This window comes from Haemaphysalis longicornis, unplaced genomic scaffold (genome assembly GCF_048455015.1).
Source record: "Haemaphysalis longicornis isolate Haplotype H1 unplaced genomic scaffold, Haemaphysalis longicornis Haplotype H1 scaffold_9, whole genome shotgun sequence".
Classification (NCBI taxonomy): Eukaryota; Metazoa; Arthropoda; class Arachnida; order Ixodida; family Ixodidae; genus Haemaphysalis; species Haemaphysalis longicornis.
The window spans coordinates 31,221,505-31,236,987 of NW_027526460.1; the positions used below are offsets into that span (position 1 = coordinate 31,221,505).

The window sequence follows — 15,483 nt, forward strand, 5'->3', positions numbered from 1 at the left end:
TCGACATTATTTTTTGCTTTCGTCGGGCCCCCGAGAGGCCCGACCTCTATCACCAAAAACCGGAGACGATTGCAGCGCCCCGTTTTGATTGCGGACGGACTCAGCAAAATCGGCTTGTTTACAAATGAAATCCTCCCTGTTCTGTGACAGTATGCGTGCAGCCTGGATTAAACTGTGCTAAGAATCAATTGGTTCAATTGCTCCGGCAATCCTAAAGGGCTGCCTCTACGCAAGAGAAGATGGAAGGGTTCGCCAGCAAAGTCACTTTCGGAAAGGTCGCTCTAGGTGCCAGCGTTTCATCTGTAAGTACTTCTTTACTGTTTGACACAGCTGACTGTCTACTGCGGACCGCTTCGTTGCTAACACGTTGCGTGTGACATTCCAGCTGATCGACCTTAAAGCTGAGCTACTTCGAAAAAAAGAAGCTTTCAAGCTACAGAAGCAGAAGCAAGGGCAGCCCGAAGACGTTTATGTGAAACAAAAAGTAAGGATCGATGCCTTTTGAACAACGCGTAAGCTAGCTCGTACGCGTTTTTAAGTTGTCGTGACGAAATTTTAATTCCGTAGCTTAATCTTCGGGGTGACTCGGCTAGAGCTGCTGAAAAGGCAGCCCCCAAAAAGGCTCCGGTGGCTGAAGATACTTCGGAGGAAGATGCGGACCTGAAAAGATCAAGGTATGTGCGCTGCGCGTATACGTGAGAATCGTCTTTTACCCTCATTCTTGTAAACAAGGTAGTGAGCCGACGAAACCACGCATTTCCCAGCGGGAAATTTAAATTACCGTTGTGCAAGTCGACTTTTCTGTGCTCGCGATGCGGAACAAATCAGCTAGACCATTCCTCGTCATTCGTAAGAATGTCTTGATTATGTGAGATAGAGCTAATGATGCTTACAAGCATGTGGATGAAGAAAGCCAAAGTTCTAGTGCCTTTTTAAACTCGAACATAATTGTTACCACCTAGCATTGTAGTTCACCAAAGCCATGTTATTAAATGCAAAGTGTGTATTTTGTAGCCCACAACCATTCAACTTTATAGTGTCGAAACTGCGGCCACTCAACAAATCAAAATAATTTAGTCGGACATGTGGTGCGGTTTGTAGGTCAGCAAAGCAGACCTTGAGTACATTTGAGACAAACCACAACTAATATTATTACTAAACGTTGGATTGGTCGTTACAAAAACAGATTAAAATGACCGCATCTGGGCTAACAAATGCCGGTTTCAAAGACCTGTCTTTTTGGCCTCCCATCACAAATGCACGCTTGAACTTGATACCAGCGCTGCTGCTAGTGCAACAAGTGCAGCATACATGTATGCGCATACAGAATTTGCACTTATTCTCGTAAACCAAATAATGCTTCACGTTTAAAGAGGATCATCAGGAATCAATTCTGCCTGCGTTTTTTCTCTGCCCTCAATTTTCTTGTATCTTGTCCTGTTCCCCATTTCAGTTGGATAGGCTGATGGGCAATTTTTAATATTAATCTCCCTCTTTTCATATTCAGGGCAGCATTACAGCGCAAGGCCAAGCTGTACGAGAAGTTGAGCTCCGGCAAGGTGATCCCAGGTTGGATTGATCTTCTGATTTTTCACGCCGGCTTCCTTTGATAATTCGTTGATGCCTTCATGAATTGCATGAGCTCTTCACGTAGTTATTTGTAGGTCAACCACATAATGTGCCAGGGAAGCCAAGTATGCTTGTCTGATATGCTGGCAACACTTGTTTGTGTTGGACCGTACATAAGCAATGCAACAGAAATGACAGACAATACTAAGTTCTGAATAGATGAATTGGCTGCTTTGAAAGCAAAGGGTAAAAAAGGCATTTGGGACAAGTTGAGACTAATTGCATCCTATTGTTTGGAATGGAATGTCTGTTATGTCCAACAGTATGGTAGTGCAAAAAAAAAAAAAAGTGTTTATGCAAAGGCTTGGTGTGGGCGAGTTGGTACATGCTGTTTGAGGGTAACGACAGCGCAAGATAATGAGGTAAAAAAAAAATCACAGGCAACTACACAGTGCCGGTTGGCACTGTGTTGTTATACGTGTTTCTTCTATCATCCTTTTTTTCTCGTGCCGTCGTTACCCTCAAGCAGCATGTTTTACAAAAATAGGCCCCTGAGTAGGGTAGTGTAGACGGTGGGGGGAGGGAAGGGGGGGGACTCTTGAATTAAAAATTGGGGGTTTGGAAATTCTTTCCTTACTTGATTTTCCTTATTTTATGCCAGCAGAAAGCAAAACAAACCCTCTTTGCTTTTTTTGTTTTAGACTACTACAGCACAGCTTAATAAGCAGCATATTTCTTAGCGTGTGCATTGTCTGCCATCAGTTGTATATTGTTAAGGTGAAAGCTTTATATGTTTCGCAAGAAGAAAATGCGGCGTCCGTGACCGAAAGATTGGTTTTAGTTGGCGGCCACCACTCACAGAAGAAGGTGGTTGATTTGTCACCACTGCTTGATCTGTTTTTCTCCTTATCTATATTATAGATATAGGCGTAAAGCAGTGTTTTGAATGAACCGCACTTGTTTTTTTGTTTTTCTTAGAGCTGCAGGGCACACAGATGAAAAGGTATGAGTTGGTGATGAGGAAAGTTGATTTAATGAACATGAAAATTTGTATTTAACCTTGGAAGTCTCTTTAAAGCCCCCCCCAAGCCCCATTTTGCTCGAGAGAGTGGCGAACTATGTCGTCTTTACCTCACTTCCTTTGCCTGCCTCCCCCCCCCCTTCCCCTTATCAGGAGACGAGGAGTCTAGCCTGTATGTGGTCAACTTCCAAAGGAAGGCAATGGACGCAGCCGTGGAGGAGTGGGAGAGAAAGGAGCTTCCCACAGTGCCTACAAGGGAGGAGGCCGAGGCGTGCAGAGACGGAGACTCGGACGACAACTTACCCAGCACCAACCACAACGCCCTCGATGAGAAACTCGCCGGAACCGAGGAAGAATGGTGATGAGCGCATTTCTGATGTCGTTTTTCTCACTTGGAAGTGATTTTGCAGAATGTTACGGCTCTTGTGTCATCCCCTTTCCCCATTCACTGGGGCTGCTTTTGCATTCAGGGTGGACTACACGGATGCCCTTGGGCGGTCGCGACGGTGCATGAGGAAAGACCTGCCTGAGCTGATCAAGAGTGACCAGGAGCTGACAGGAAAGACGGGGTGAGGGTGAACTCTAGCATCTGATTAGTTAGATCTGTTTGCTAGTGGCGTGGCCAGGGTTTTATTTTATTTACTGGTTTTCCATATCTTTGTGCCCTGTCAGGACTATAGACGTATCCATTCACTCATGTGCAAATACACACGCATAAACAAAGTTTCATGCAGGGCCTAGTTTTAACACACCGGGAAACTCTAAAGGATGCCTGTAGTAGGATGTTTGCTGTGTGAACAGGGCAATGATGCTAATAACAGGGGAAAAAAGTAGAATGTGGGTAAAAATGTAGTTCATTGCAGGTGGGGGAAAATGAAAGCTCGGAGAATGCAGCCAAATTTAGCTTGAAAGTAAGGGAAAGGAGGGCACGACATTCCTGTCACTTCAAAATTTTCTGCAGCAAGAAAATTTCACAGAATTCTGCAGCAAGAAATGGCACCCAGAAAAAGGCCCGGGCATTCCTTAGGTCCTGCCCTGTAGGCACCGTTCCTTTCTTTTTTCGTTTCTGGCTGCTGTGAATAGAAGTGTGGAGCACTGCATCTAAAGTTCTCTTTCAGCATTGTGGAGACAGACGTTCCGGAGCGCACAGCGCAGTTCCTGGTGCACGAGCGTACACGTGAACAGTTGAGGGAGCAGTGGGAACAGCAGGAGGCCGAAAACGCAACCAAGGAGTCGCTGCACTACAGCGATGTGCGCTTCCAAGGTCGGTGTATGAAACAATGCTTATTGTACTGGCTTAAAATTCTGTGCTTAGTCGTAGTGGCCTGAGAGATAGCTACTCTCCGTACTATTTATCAATTATGTACTTCAATGTGTTCTGGGGCACTCTTCTTCACGCGTAACTGTACTGGCAGGGCTCGGTGAAGCAAGCTTGAGAACCTTGTGCAGTTGGCTCCTTTGTATTGAACTTTGATTTTGATTTCTTAGATTTTTGTCAATTTTTACAATCATATTTCTTGCACACTTTTAAATGTGCGGTTATGTATTTTGGCTTCAGTTAATTCGATTTTCTACTTATTTTGACCAAATTCTGGCGGTTCATCAGCATCGAATTGACGATGGGGTCGATTGCAATCTGCACACTCCCACCAGCTTGTTGCTGTGGGGAAACTTGTGTGCTCTCATGTTAGAGTATATATGAATGGTGCTGGAAAAAGCATAGAGCACTTCAATTGATGGCTGTTGTTTATGGGTTGTAACATTGTACACTGTCAGTGTAGCGCCACATACATTCATTGGCTGAATTTTCTTGGCCTGTTCGATATTTTATACGTGCAGGTCTAGGGCGCGTTCTTACGCATCTGCTTCTTATTCCCTGCAGAGGCGAGGGAGCATGGTGTGGGCTTCTACGATCTCTCTGGCGATGCTGTGGAACGTCAGAAACAGTTGGACATGCTGAACAAGCTCAGGGATCAGGTGAGTCCTTGTGTGACATGCCGGGTATGCGTCCCATGTGAGGCTGGGCTGTTTTTTTCGGTTAGCCAACAGCAATAGTTCAAGGGTATTTTTTTTCAAGCTTACGGGAATGTGCCTTCATCTGGAATGCACCTTCTATGCGCAAGCCAAGGCTTCACGTAGTACCAGTGAGGGCAGTTGCTCGCTTTGTGCAAATAGGGCCTGCTGCAGCTAACAGGCGGGTTGGTTGTGGTGGAAAGCAAACTTCATTTGTGGAGCTATGCATTTTACGAAGTGGCTGCTGGCTGTGGTGACTGGTTTTGAAGCAAAGTAAATATCGACAAGCATTTGGGGTGTAGCATTTGGGTGCATTTGGGGTGGGGTGTAGCGACAGAAGTTTTCTCAGGGCCTTGGTCTGATTGCCTCGAATGTCCACTTTTGCAGACGGAGAGGCAAAAGGAGATATCCAAGAGGATGAAGGACAAAAGAAAAGCTATGCTGGAAGCGCGGCTGGCGAGAATTCGGCAGAGAAAGAACATCAAGGAGGACAAACCGGAGGAGGATGAAGAGAAAGGTAAGTGGCCAAAAGATGATGGAGATTACACCTCGTTTCCCATATCGTACATAGCCTTTCAACAGCTTTGTTCTGGCAGGCGCTACTGTCTGTTGCTAGTAGGCATCCTACAGCACCCCTGCCAAAATACGTAACGCAGGGTTGGTATTTGACACTTCTATATCAGTTAAACATATTAAACATGTTAATTTATCAGTTGTAGGAGTTGCAGTGAGTACTATATATTATCCGACTACCTTGAGAACATGTGACCCACCCAAAATTAGTGACATTGCATTTATAGGAAAAAGTTGTTCAATAATGGTAGTAGAAACTGAGGGACCAGTTTACGTTGCTTGACTTCTGCACACACTTTTCTTGAAAATGATAAATATTAGACATAGTGAAATGTCTGGTACACTAGTAGCCTTGTTTTTTTTTTTTCTCAAGTGAATGTGCTGTTGAAGTACCCTCCCCCCCTTTTTTTCTCTGTTGATTTCACTAAATAAAGCATCAAAGAGAACTTGAGAGGGTTTTTTTGGGAGGCCTATCACTTTTGGGAAAGCACATAAAAAGTAGCGTATCTGAGCATCTTGTAACCTTGCGTGTTATGTGCCGAACAAGACTCATCTGAAGACGAAGAGCAGCCAGACGACACCAGCAAACCAACTGCCACGCCTCTGGAGGCTTCAAAGGCAATTGGCGATGCAGACACACTGGAAGTTCCCGAGATGCGACCCTGGGATGAAGGAAAGAACTTGGCCAACATGGTGAACGAGCCACGTTTCCGAAAGAAGAAATGTAAGTCGCCGTCGACACCACAAATACTTATCAGTAATACCTATCGGGGAAAAAGCAATCATTCTCAAATTTATCAAGTATCAAAAATAGCATTTGCAGAGGTCCCCTCGTTGCAAAACCAAGCTTTACCAAGGTTGATGTATGTAGCTGCCACACATTTAAATCCATAGCCTGGTGCATGATCAGATACACGTAATAAACATGGATGGAATGGTGAATATTTGACCGTAACGGGAGAGAGACAAAAAAGAAACCTGGAGAAAATGCATGCAGCATTTTTGTCTTTCCGCTGGCTGTAAAGTTGTGCATTTTTTTTTATGTATGGTCATTATAGCCAAAAGGTGTAACCTTCAGAAAGGCAATGTTTAGTTCTTTTGAAAATGTGCTATTGCTGTCATGATTCTAGGAGTGCTTTCTGCTCTTAAACTGGTGATCATAGGCAGGCAACGCGTGAGGCTGTACAGCGACTACAGCTTAGTTTCTTTGGTGGGAGCATGTAGCTTTGACGTGTGTGTCAGGCATAGTGCAGGAAGTCTACACTATGTTCGCTATGGTAGAGTAAAAGTGAAGCAGCGGGAGAGTGAAGGGTAGGGAATAAGAATACAAAATGTACGAGTTTGTATAGAGTGGCAATAACAGGAGCATGTGTTCCATTTTATCGCAGTTCCCATTTTCAAAATTCGAGAACATGTTGAGTGCAGATCATTTTCATGGTCCTCTCAGTCTTGCAGTAAGAAAGATCTTAAAAGTCACGCTGAATAAAGTTTGACAATCTCGCAGCTTTCGCGACGTTATCCACATGTGCATTCCATGAACAGACAATCTTACAATCTTTGCACTGTGTTCCCAGTGTCTCAAGAGGACTGGGTGGACCTTCAGCGGCAGGAGAGGCCGGTGGAGTTTGCTCCTCCGTCGGAGTATGGCGCAGCGGCCAGTTCGAAGAGGCCCAAGTACGCCAACTTCACCAGAGGCCCGAGTGAATTTGGAGTCAACACGGACACCGCCACTGGCCTGCAAGGCCCAGAACCGAACTACGGGCCCAGCAGGCGCCTGCAGAGCTCTTCTTTTGAAGACATGATCACGCAAAGGCTCGCTGAGGCACGTAGGGCTAGTGTGCAGCAGTCATCTCTAGGGGGCCCCTTCTAACGGAGCAGCTCAGTTGTGACGTGTGCGGTATTTTTCATCGTTGCGAGCAAAAAAGGGGAGAATAAAAGCATTTTCGACGTTGTTGGGTGCTGTTAGCAGATGGTAGTTGTCAATGGAGCACTTCAACTTCCTTGTGTGGTGATGAAACTTCGCCAGTTCGTGAATGGCTATTGGGACATCCTAGCAGTAGTAAGGTGTTTGATTATCGGTATATTGAGCATCCAGGTTGTTGCGACCCAGTTTTAGCAAAAATAAACAGGCGTAGTGTGCCTTTAGCGTTGTGCAGAATTAAGAATGAGAGGCACTTTAAGGCACAGAAACAAGCATAGAGCTAAGTTTGAAATCAAACTAGTGCCACGCTTTACATGTTGAAACAAAGCATGTTTGTTATATATTTGGTTGGGAAAACTTGCATGTCTGCACATGTTGCAAAATTGATGGGCACAGGAATGGCGAGCATGTTTGAATGACCTCAAACCAGAGTACAACATGAGCCTTTAGAGTTTGCTGCAAACAGCTGTTGCAATGCCGTCCATTGTTTGAACCTTTTGTTTTCTTGTATGCAAGATTTCAGCAAGCGTTTAACATTGACAGCCGCTTCTAGCCTTTCATATTTCACGCAACATTTATCAATGAACGCAACTGCATGTTGTATCCTAGTACTGGCAAGCCTTTCAAATCTTTTGAACACTGTGGTTATGTAATGCTGGAAGTATTACGTGGGCATTTTTTCGTGCAGCAAGCTGTGGCATTTCATTTCACACCCAATGAACACAAGAAATGTGTGAAGAAGCAGGATTGTGGTCCTGCATATGACTAGGTTTCACCTGTGCACAATAATACCCTACCTTCCAGCCTTGCAACTGTCCACGGCGTTTTACTCAAGCATGTTTGGCTTTTTTTTGCCTGCGGATTCTGTTGCACATGGCTTGTATTATGGTCATCTGTCAACTGATTTACTGGCTGTCATGGAGGTGCTTTACTAACACTCTCTCTACACCACAGAAACAGTTTGTCACAACTATTTGTGAATTATCTGAACATATTCAATCACAATTTAGTCAAGGGATGTCTCACTTTTTGCCTCTGAAGTCCATATAGCAGCCATGTGTTTGCCCCCCCCCCCGCTCCCCCCAAAGAAAAGGAAAGCTGGGTTCGACGCGTTAGGCAATTTATTTCACATCAGTCACTAGCATAGGCACAAACAATGCACACACAATTTTTTAAGCCTACCGACCCCAAACGACACAAGCACAAAGATAAAGCTTCAGATTAGCCAAACCACGGGGCCTTGGTCAACAGCTGCTTTTTCATCGCCATGAGTAACGCAACTCAATTTTCTTTTTTGAGGCTTCTTGTTAGGCAGCCTAATGTCCATGGCCATGGAATGCACATTCACCCTTCCATGAGACACGAGCGACAGCCACACGGAAGAGGTCCTCAGATGGCCAGGCCAAACACAGACACAATGCAGTACATTGTCTTGTTCTCCCAACGCACTGTGCAGGTTCCTGAAATGAGGGAGGCAGGCTGTGAGTCCCTATAGGTAATGAACACACATTAAAGATGCAGTCCTTATTGCCAGTGCTATTCGGCTACTTGAAGGTGCTTTGTAGCGCCGAATAAGGTAATTGTCATTTTTAGTGATACAGGGATAAAGAAATGAAAGTCGAGAAAAAATCCGCCGCAATCCCGATCACAGCGGATTTTTTCTCGGCTTTGATTGATTTGGACCACGTGGGGATCTTTAAAGTGCACCAAAATCTCGAACACACGGGTGTTTTTTCTCTTCGCCTCTATCGGAAAAACAGCCGCTGCGTCCAGGAACCAACCCCGCGTTTTCATGCTCACAAGCACGACGCCTTAGCCCTTGCAGCAGATTTTATACAATCACTGTCAACTAGCTAATTTTCTGGATGCACCAAATGGGGCACATTGTGTAGCAGGTCCTCATTTCCTTGACTATATCGACTGCTTGTTACTTCTTATGAGCAGGTTTTTCCAAAAGCATACTTAACCACAGCACTGCATTGGCTCTATCTCTCTCTCTCTCGCAGCCACATGTGCGCACACATACATAGATTATTGAAACAATGAGATGAGAGGGGGTGTATTGCATATGAAATCTGTCATTCATCGCTAGTTATATAGAAACATCGTGGCCGGACAAGTACTGCTGTGAAATTTGGCACTGGGACAAGAAATAAAAAAATTAAAGCAGCTCTACGCAACGTGAAGGCTGTAACAAGTGCGGAGCAGTAATTTGCCAGTGCTTCTCTCGTGTTATTCTTGTGAGTAATAACCTGTATGACATTGCCTTACACAGGCAGCGTCACTCCTACTCTCCCACCAAAAGGGGCTGTGGCGCCCTCTCTTGACCAGTTTCAGTATCAGCCTGGCGTTGATACCGAAAGTAGTCGAGAGAGGGGGGCTGCAGCCCCTGGAAAGGCCTACGAAGAGATACTGGATTGAGTTTTCATTAATTTGGGGTGATTAATGCGTTAATAAATACACAATAATGTAAAATTAGCGCAGTGCAAAGATCACCCCCAACCCTTTTCATATCAGTAACGTGCATCTGCGGTGCAATGGGATAGACATTAGCTTCATATTGCGAGGGACCGAGGTTCGGTCCCGACCACGACCAGGGGAAGCAGTTTTTTTTTTTTCAAAGCCTCTGCATGGGCGCATGACGCCATGACCTCAGACGAGCTACAACTACAAGCCGGCCCCCTAAAGTGCTCCGCACTTAAAAATAAGCCATACCGCTTGTGCGAGACATTGGTACAAAGTAGCTTGCACATGAAATAGAAAGAGAAACTTTTTCTGGACCAATGCACTGGTGTAGCCTCACCATCAGTGGTGTTGTCCCAGTAGCAAGAGGTTGCAGTATGAAGTCCAGCGCCATTCTTTTCCATGATGACACACGTTACTGAAACGATGCACAATGGGACACGTAAGGCTCACAGGGTAACTCGGCAGTGGTTTCTTCATGCAAGGCGAACACATGTCGGTCTGCACACAGGCAGCCTGATCAGCATGACATTCTAGCAGCGAAAAAAGAACAAAAAATCAACAGCACAACAAAAGCACAAACACCTGTCCAGGCATGCTCGCCCCTTTTCATCCCTCTGCCCCTCATAGGTTCAAGGGCTCTCCAACTAGCTCAGTGTCGCCAGGAAAATGTTGGGGGGATAATCAGATAACCAAGATGCATGGGGCCACTGGTCTGAATTTTTTATTATGCATACTCGGTGCCTGAACCTAAGGGGCATGTCCAAAGTTACTCCTTCAATCATGGTTCCATCAGCAGCTATGCTACTGTACAAAGGCCCATTAATATACAAGTGCTTCACTTGCATTCCTTCCTCCCTCTCCAAGGCCTTAGAGGCTGGGCATAAACAGCCCCTCACTCGAGGTCCTGTTGGCCGGCAAAGCCAAAGCTGCATCCATGGCACTTGGATTTTCCTAATTTGGCGTCTGGGTCGCCTCTTTTTTTATCCCCATTTCAAAGGTGTATAAATTGCATTCAACAGACACCTTACATCAATATTGCTGTCAAACGTCTGGTCGTAACCAAAGATGTGGTTAACACCTACTTTATGAGAAAAATTTGGCAACCTTTCTGGCTGTCCACATGAGGTATCAGTCTTTTATTGTCTTTAAATAATAAAAACCGGCTCAGCTTGCACTAGTGGCGCAAGGCTGGAGAAACAGCAGAGCTGGCGGCCCCTCTCGCTTTGTTAGAGACCCGGCTGTTGCACCTCACATGGATTTCTGAACTTGCCGCTCAAATATCATGACTGGCAGGCCTCAATCGTTTTGACAGCGTGCTTTCAAATCTCTCCCAAAGTGGACCGCGTTAGCACGCACTAGAACCCGCGACAACAGGCTTCTCGAACTCGGCGTCTGTGTTCCCCACTTAAGGTGCAGACGCACGTGAATTGGTAAGAGCAGCACACCAGAGATCAACGAATGCTGGACAGAGTGTTCTCGAAAGACGAGCTGGCCAACGCCGGGCACTTCTTGCGAGGCGCACTCGGTATTTTTCCTTGACATTTTTCTTTTGCGAGCTTCTCACATGGCACAAGCTTGGATGATGACGCTGTGCGCAAGCCTTTATACTGTGTGTTGCACAGCGATGTCACAGCTTGACGGGTGCCAATGAGGCTCGTCGGAGCCATGCCTAGGCTAGCGAAGCGAGCTCGAAGTTATGCACGGCTGTGCCAGGGGTCGCTAGGCAACACGAGGTGATGTCACTGCTCCGCGAGGTTTTTTGGTGCAACGGACAGATAACACTCGGCTTAAACAGCCCTTCTGTTAAAAAACAAAGTTCTGCAGTGCCATCCAACAGATCTTCCACTGGGAGCCGGACTGCCAACAGGAAGTATGTGCCATTTCTCTAGGGCAATTCGACTCGTATCTTGGCGGTATGAATTCAAGCACCACTCCATGGCTTGCCTGTCAGTCTGTGTGACATCCTTTCCAGTTTGACCTCCTGTCATTTGTGTGGCGCTCTGTCTTCCATTGCACGTGTCCGCTTCAAGTCCGCACATTTAGTCCTCAAATGCCTAGGAAAGTTCAAATTCTGCACTGCAAGGAAGGCTGCAAACAAGTTCGTCAAGCTCAGTAAACTGCTTGCTGTCATTCAAATCTATTTTCAAGCAATTTCAGAAGCATGTCATTAGAAGTTTTGCGCATGAATTAAGACTTTTTCATTCAATGCCTGTACAACTTGTGCAAATTCTGGGAACATAGTAGGAGTCCCACTATGCCTGTGACATGTCTGTGTCTGGCATGAGTATTTGTTTCTTTTCTCTACCACTGTTCTAATTTGCAGGAGTGGAGATATAAAGGCCCATGTCCGATTTTCCTCCAATGTTGAGTGCAACGGCATGCACCAGCGTTCTTCATCAAACAGAAACCGGCTTTCGAGATGTCCAGAGCTTCATCACTACCAACATGATTACAGGCATGGCTCGTACAGAGCACCTTCGTGTAGATCAACAGCCTGCTTCAGATGCCAACCACAGACCTCACAAAAAATGCTATGCCACCAAAAACCGCAAATGGCCCCCCTCGATTTCACCAGCGTGCAGTCGAACGGGCCAGTCTAACGTTGATTCCTGGTTACAACAACGCTCATGACAAGATGACACACTGTTGCTTTTCACCAGACTTTACGTTGACTTTCCAAAACTGAAAAACCCGATATTAACAGCCTTCGTAGAGGATGTCTAAAATGTGCATCTTTTTTTAACTCTCACTCTTTCCACTCAGTACTGCCCACATCGAAAACAGGTGGTGACATTGACCATGTATTTTCTAAGGTGATTGAGATGTTGAAAGTTTCTTGTTGCATGTCGTATTTCTTGGCGCACTTGCCACTGCCTCGTTCTGCGTCGGTTTCCACGTTTGCACGGTATACGCCAACTTTTTCTGCACTTTCTTTTGAACATTTCAAAAGTGTTCTTTCCACTCTAAAAATGCGGCACTGCTTGCGTTACATTCTTCTCAGCGTTTTTCACTACCGACTTAGCTAGGATATTGTGGCCTTCTGTGCGCACGCTTCGGGCTCCCAAATATCACGGTACCGGCATCATGACTCCCTAGACTACAGCATAATATACGCGCTACCTTACCTATGTACTTGAATGGCTTGTTCATTTTTGTGAGTTGGCCCAAGATGTGCTCCACGGTCGTGTTCGTCCACTGCGGCACTTTGCTATGCTGGTAAACGTTCCCACCTATGATCGTTTCCATTGCCTGGAAGGTAAGATGACATCACAGTCACGGCTACAGATCGCGCGAGGCGATGACCATACGCTCTCAGGAAACACGATCTTCAGCATACAGTAAATATGAGAACCGTAAAATTGACTAATTTTAGGAGGGTGCATGCCAGATAACTTTCAATCCCATCATGAAGCGTGGTCTAAGTGACAGGGCGCCTAAAGGAAAGATGTCACGTACATACCTCCTTGATTATGGCGCTGACTTCGTCCACAACAAACGTACCCTGAAAAAAATAATGCAGATTGGGTGGTATTGTACGTTAGAATCGGGCGGTAACCGCAGGTGTCAACGATCAGAAACTTGGCTCACGGGAGCCTTGAGCAAAACTAACCTTACCTCCTCAAATGTGTTATCGTCCATTTCAGAATTGGCGTAACTGGATCCGATGCCCCAGCTTGTTACACACTTTTAAAGAAATCGCCAGATGAAAAGTGGTAAACTTGTATAAATTACAACGCCGAAGAAGCACGGCGCCCAGTCAGCCCAATCGTGGCCTGCCAAGAAGAAACCAAAACAAACAACAAGACTGATCCACAGCCGTAGCCACTGTCTGCAGCTAACACTCGGTATGAAAACAAAAACTAATTTAGGGCATAGTTTAACCGTTTAGATTGAATTATTATCAATAATATTATAAGTGTGAATCTAATTAAGTAACAAGCGTTAGTTATTTGAAATCGGCAAAAGACCTTGCGACCTTGCCGCCTTGGTCGGCCTTGGTATCAGCTTCCATCGCTCACACTGGGCATTGCGAGCGTGCGCTCGCGTTGGCTCGAGCGTACTCGAGTGTGGTGTATTTCGTTCCCTGATTTTGTGTGATCGTTCGGGCAAATTTGAGAAGTGAAATGCGGCGCTATATCATCAGATTGTCCGTTCGTCACACCTGTTAAAAACCTGTAGGTTGCTCCAAGTCTCGCAACGCAACATCAAACCATGCGGTCAACCGGGTGCGTATTGAACTGTGTTTTCATATCGTTCGCTAGGTCCCGCGTTGATCTTGCTTGTTCATTCAGTGCACCAGTCGATAAGCAGCTCTAAAACGCGTAAGTTTCCAGCTTGTTTGACAGTTCAGTTAACCTTCACGATTTGTGAGGATCCGGAACAATAGCCGGGTGTAGCGACACCATCGTGAGGGCACCTGCCCGACCAGTTTCTGGGTGACAGGTGGGTTTGGCGAGGTATGTGGGTTTTGACAGGCGCTTATATGTCTTCCCGTTGAAAAAAACGACACAAATATTTTCGTGCAGGCGACATGCTCGTAGCTTAGTTCCGACTCAGATGACTGCCCCGCTACGGCGCGCCGATGCGGAACCTTTGTTTCTGGTTCTTGTTTCAGCGCGCACTTCGCGGCTTGCGCAACTTTTCGTAAGAGACACTCGCGTGAACGTTCGTCAGATAACACTTGGGCGGCGTCTGACCCGCCAACTGCGAAGCCGCATCCAGGCAGAATTACGTCTGCCGCTGGACACTTTCACCTCATTTGAACGGAGCAGAGATGCGCTTCACAGCTGCGCCGCTCTTCACGTGACATAGCTGATCTACATGCAGGCATGATGTATCGCTGGAGAACCCGGCAGCCTACCGGGCCCATGCTGTGCCACAAGTTGCAGCTGTGGGTTTATTTTTCGCGGTTAATGTGCCGTTGAACTTTGATCCTAAGTGGGTTCACGCTCTTCCCAGCGTAGTACGGACTGTTCTGCTACAACGCGTAGTGCCGCTCAAAATTCTCACCTGCAAGTTTACAGGCGGTGCCTTAGTGTGGTAGTCGGTGGTAGTCGCCTGCATTGTGAGAATCAGTGCAGGAAAAGTTGCACTGTCATCGCGAACAACCCCACTGCTCTATCACATGTGGACATTGGCACATGCTGTGGCCCTGCAGGCTAGTTGGTATTTCGTGAACGCGCATGGGTCGAAACAACCCCCATGCTTTCCAGAGTCGCACGCTGTTGTCACAACTTCGGTGTTACTGAAGGTTGGAAGCTTTTTCAGTTGCAGTGGTGTGGTGTATTTTCTGCCGAAATGTTCTTTTAAGAGAAAAAAGGCCGAATTGTGTCTATATGACACTGTTTCGCATGCAGCAAGTGCAAAGTTTGTAAAGGGATAATGGCTGTGCGTTGTCTTATCAGTACGTTGTATTTCAAAGTTTGTAAATAAGCAGTTCGGAGGCGGATGGACAATGGCTGTGGGGGGGGGGGGGGGGGGGGGTGTTATCAGTACTTTATATGTCAATCTCTCTTCCCTGTTCACTTATTTATTTACCCTGGGAGAGTCTTTGCCAGGAAGCCAGTGCAACACGTTCCCAATGAAAACTAAGGAGCGAAGAATGGGCTATGCCATTTTATTGTTGGCATGAGGTGAACTCTCGTCTTCGCAGATAAATGAAGCAGCTTGAGAAGTTCGTGCCTGGCGCTCTGTCTCAGAGGCAGATCACATTAATATTCCTAAGCGTGGGATTAACTTAAATGCCTATCATGGTTGTTGTGTTTTGCAAATGGGAGTGGTTTTCGTAAAATGGTACTCACGTTCCTCCAGTCAAAATCAAAACAGTTTTATTAACAGGTAATGGCAGAACTGCTGTGAAGTTTGTTTTAACTCTGCAAAAGTAGGTGTGACTGCAGCGAGTGTTGTACAAGGTAGGTAT

At 46.0% G+C, this 15,483-nt stretch overlaps 3 protein-coding genes across 7 annotated transcripts in view; 2 read left to right on the plus strand and 1 right to left on the minus strand.

Moving 5' to 3' along the window:
• The first annotated feature begins 109 nt into the window (after positions 1-109).
• LOC144152946 (coiled-coil domain-containing protein 174) lies at positions 110-7,127 on the plus strand. Its single transcript, XM_077684534.1, has 11 exons — positions 110-302; positions 386-484; positions 568-674; positions 1,508-1,569; positions 2,744-2,948; positions 3,061-3,159; positions 3,709-3,854; positions 4,473-4,567; positions 4,991-5,120; positions 5,724-5,900; positions 6,751-7,127. The coding sequence occupies exons 1-11, from the start codon at positions 240-242 to the stop codon at positions 7,044-7,046; spliced, it is 1,479 nt and encodes a 492-aa protein (XP_077540660.1). The 5' UTR covers positions 110-239; the 3' UTR covers positions 7,047-7,127.
• Positions 7,128-8,337: 1,210 nt separating this feature from the next.
• Positions 8,338-13,346, minus strand: Dlc90f (dynein light chain 90F). The gene is made up of 5 exons (XM_077682466.1): positions 13,179-13,346; positions 13,024-13,065; positions 12,689-12,812; positions 9,901-9,978; positions 8,338-8,557 (listed from the first exon to the last, which is right to left on the minus strand). The coding sequence occupies exons 1-5, from the start codon at positions 13,200-13,202 to the stop codon at positions 8,487-8,489; spliced, it is 339 nt and encodes a 112-aa protein (XP_077538592.1). The 5' UTR covers positions 13,203-13,346; the 3' UTR covers positions 8,338-8,486.
• Positions 13,347-13,567: 221 nt separating this feature from the next.
• The window catches only part of LOC144152642 (protein DOP1A), a 58,456-nt gene continuing 56,540 nt past the window's right edge, over positions 13,568-15,483 (plus strand). For 4 of the 5 annotated variants that reach the window (XM_077683988.1, XM_077683991.1, XM_077683990.1 and 1 more), the window contains exon 1: positions 13,568-13,789. The gene's annotated coding sequence lies outside the window, so the exon portion shown is untranslated. Of the gene's footprint in view, positions 13,790-14,223; positions 14,815-15,483 lie in introns of those variants that run through there. The other variant, XM_077683989.1, reaches the window with a different exon arrangement.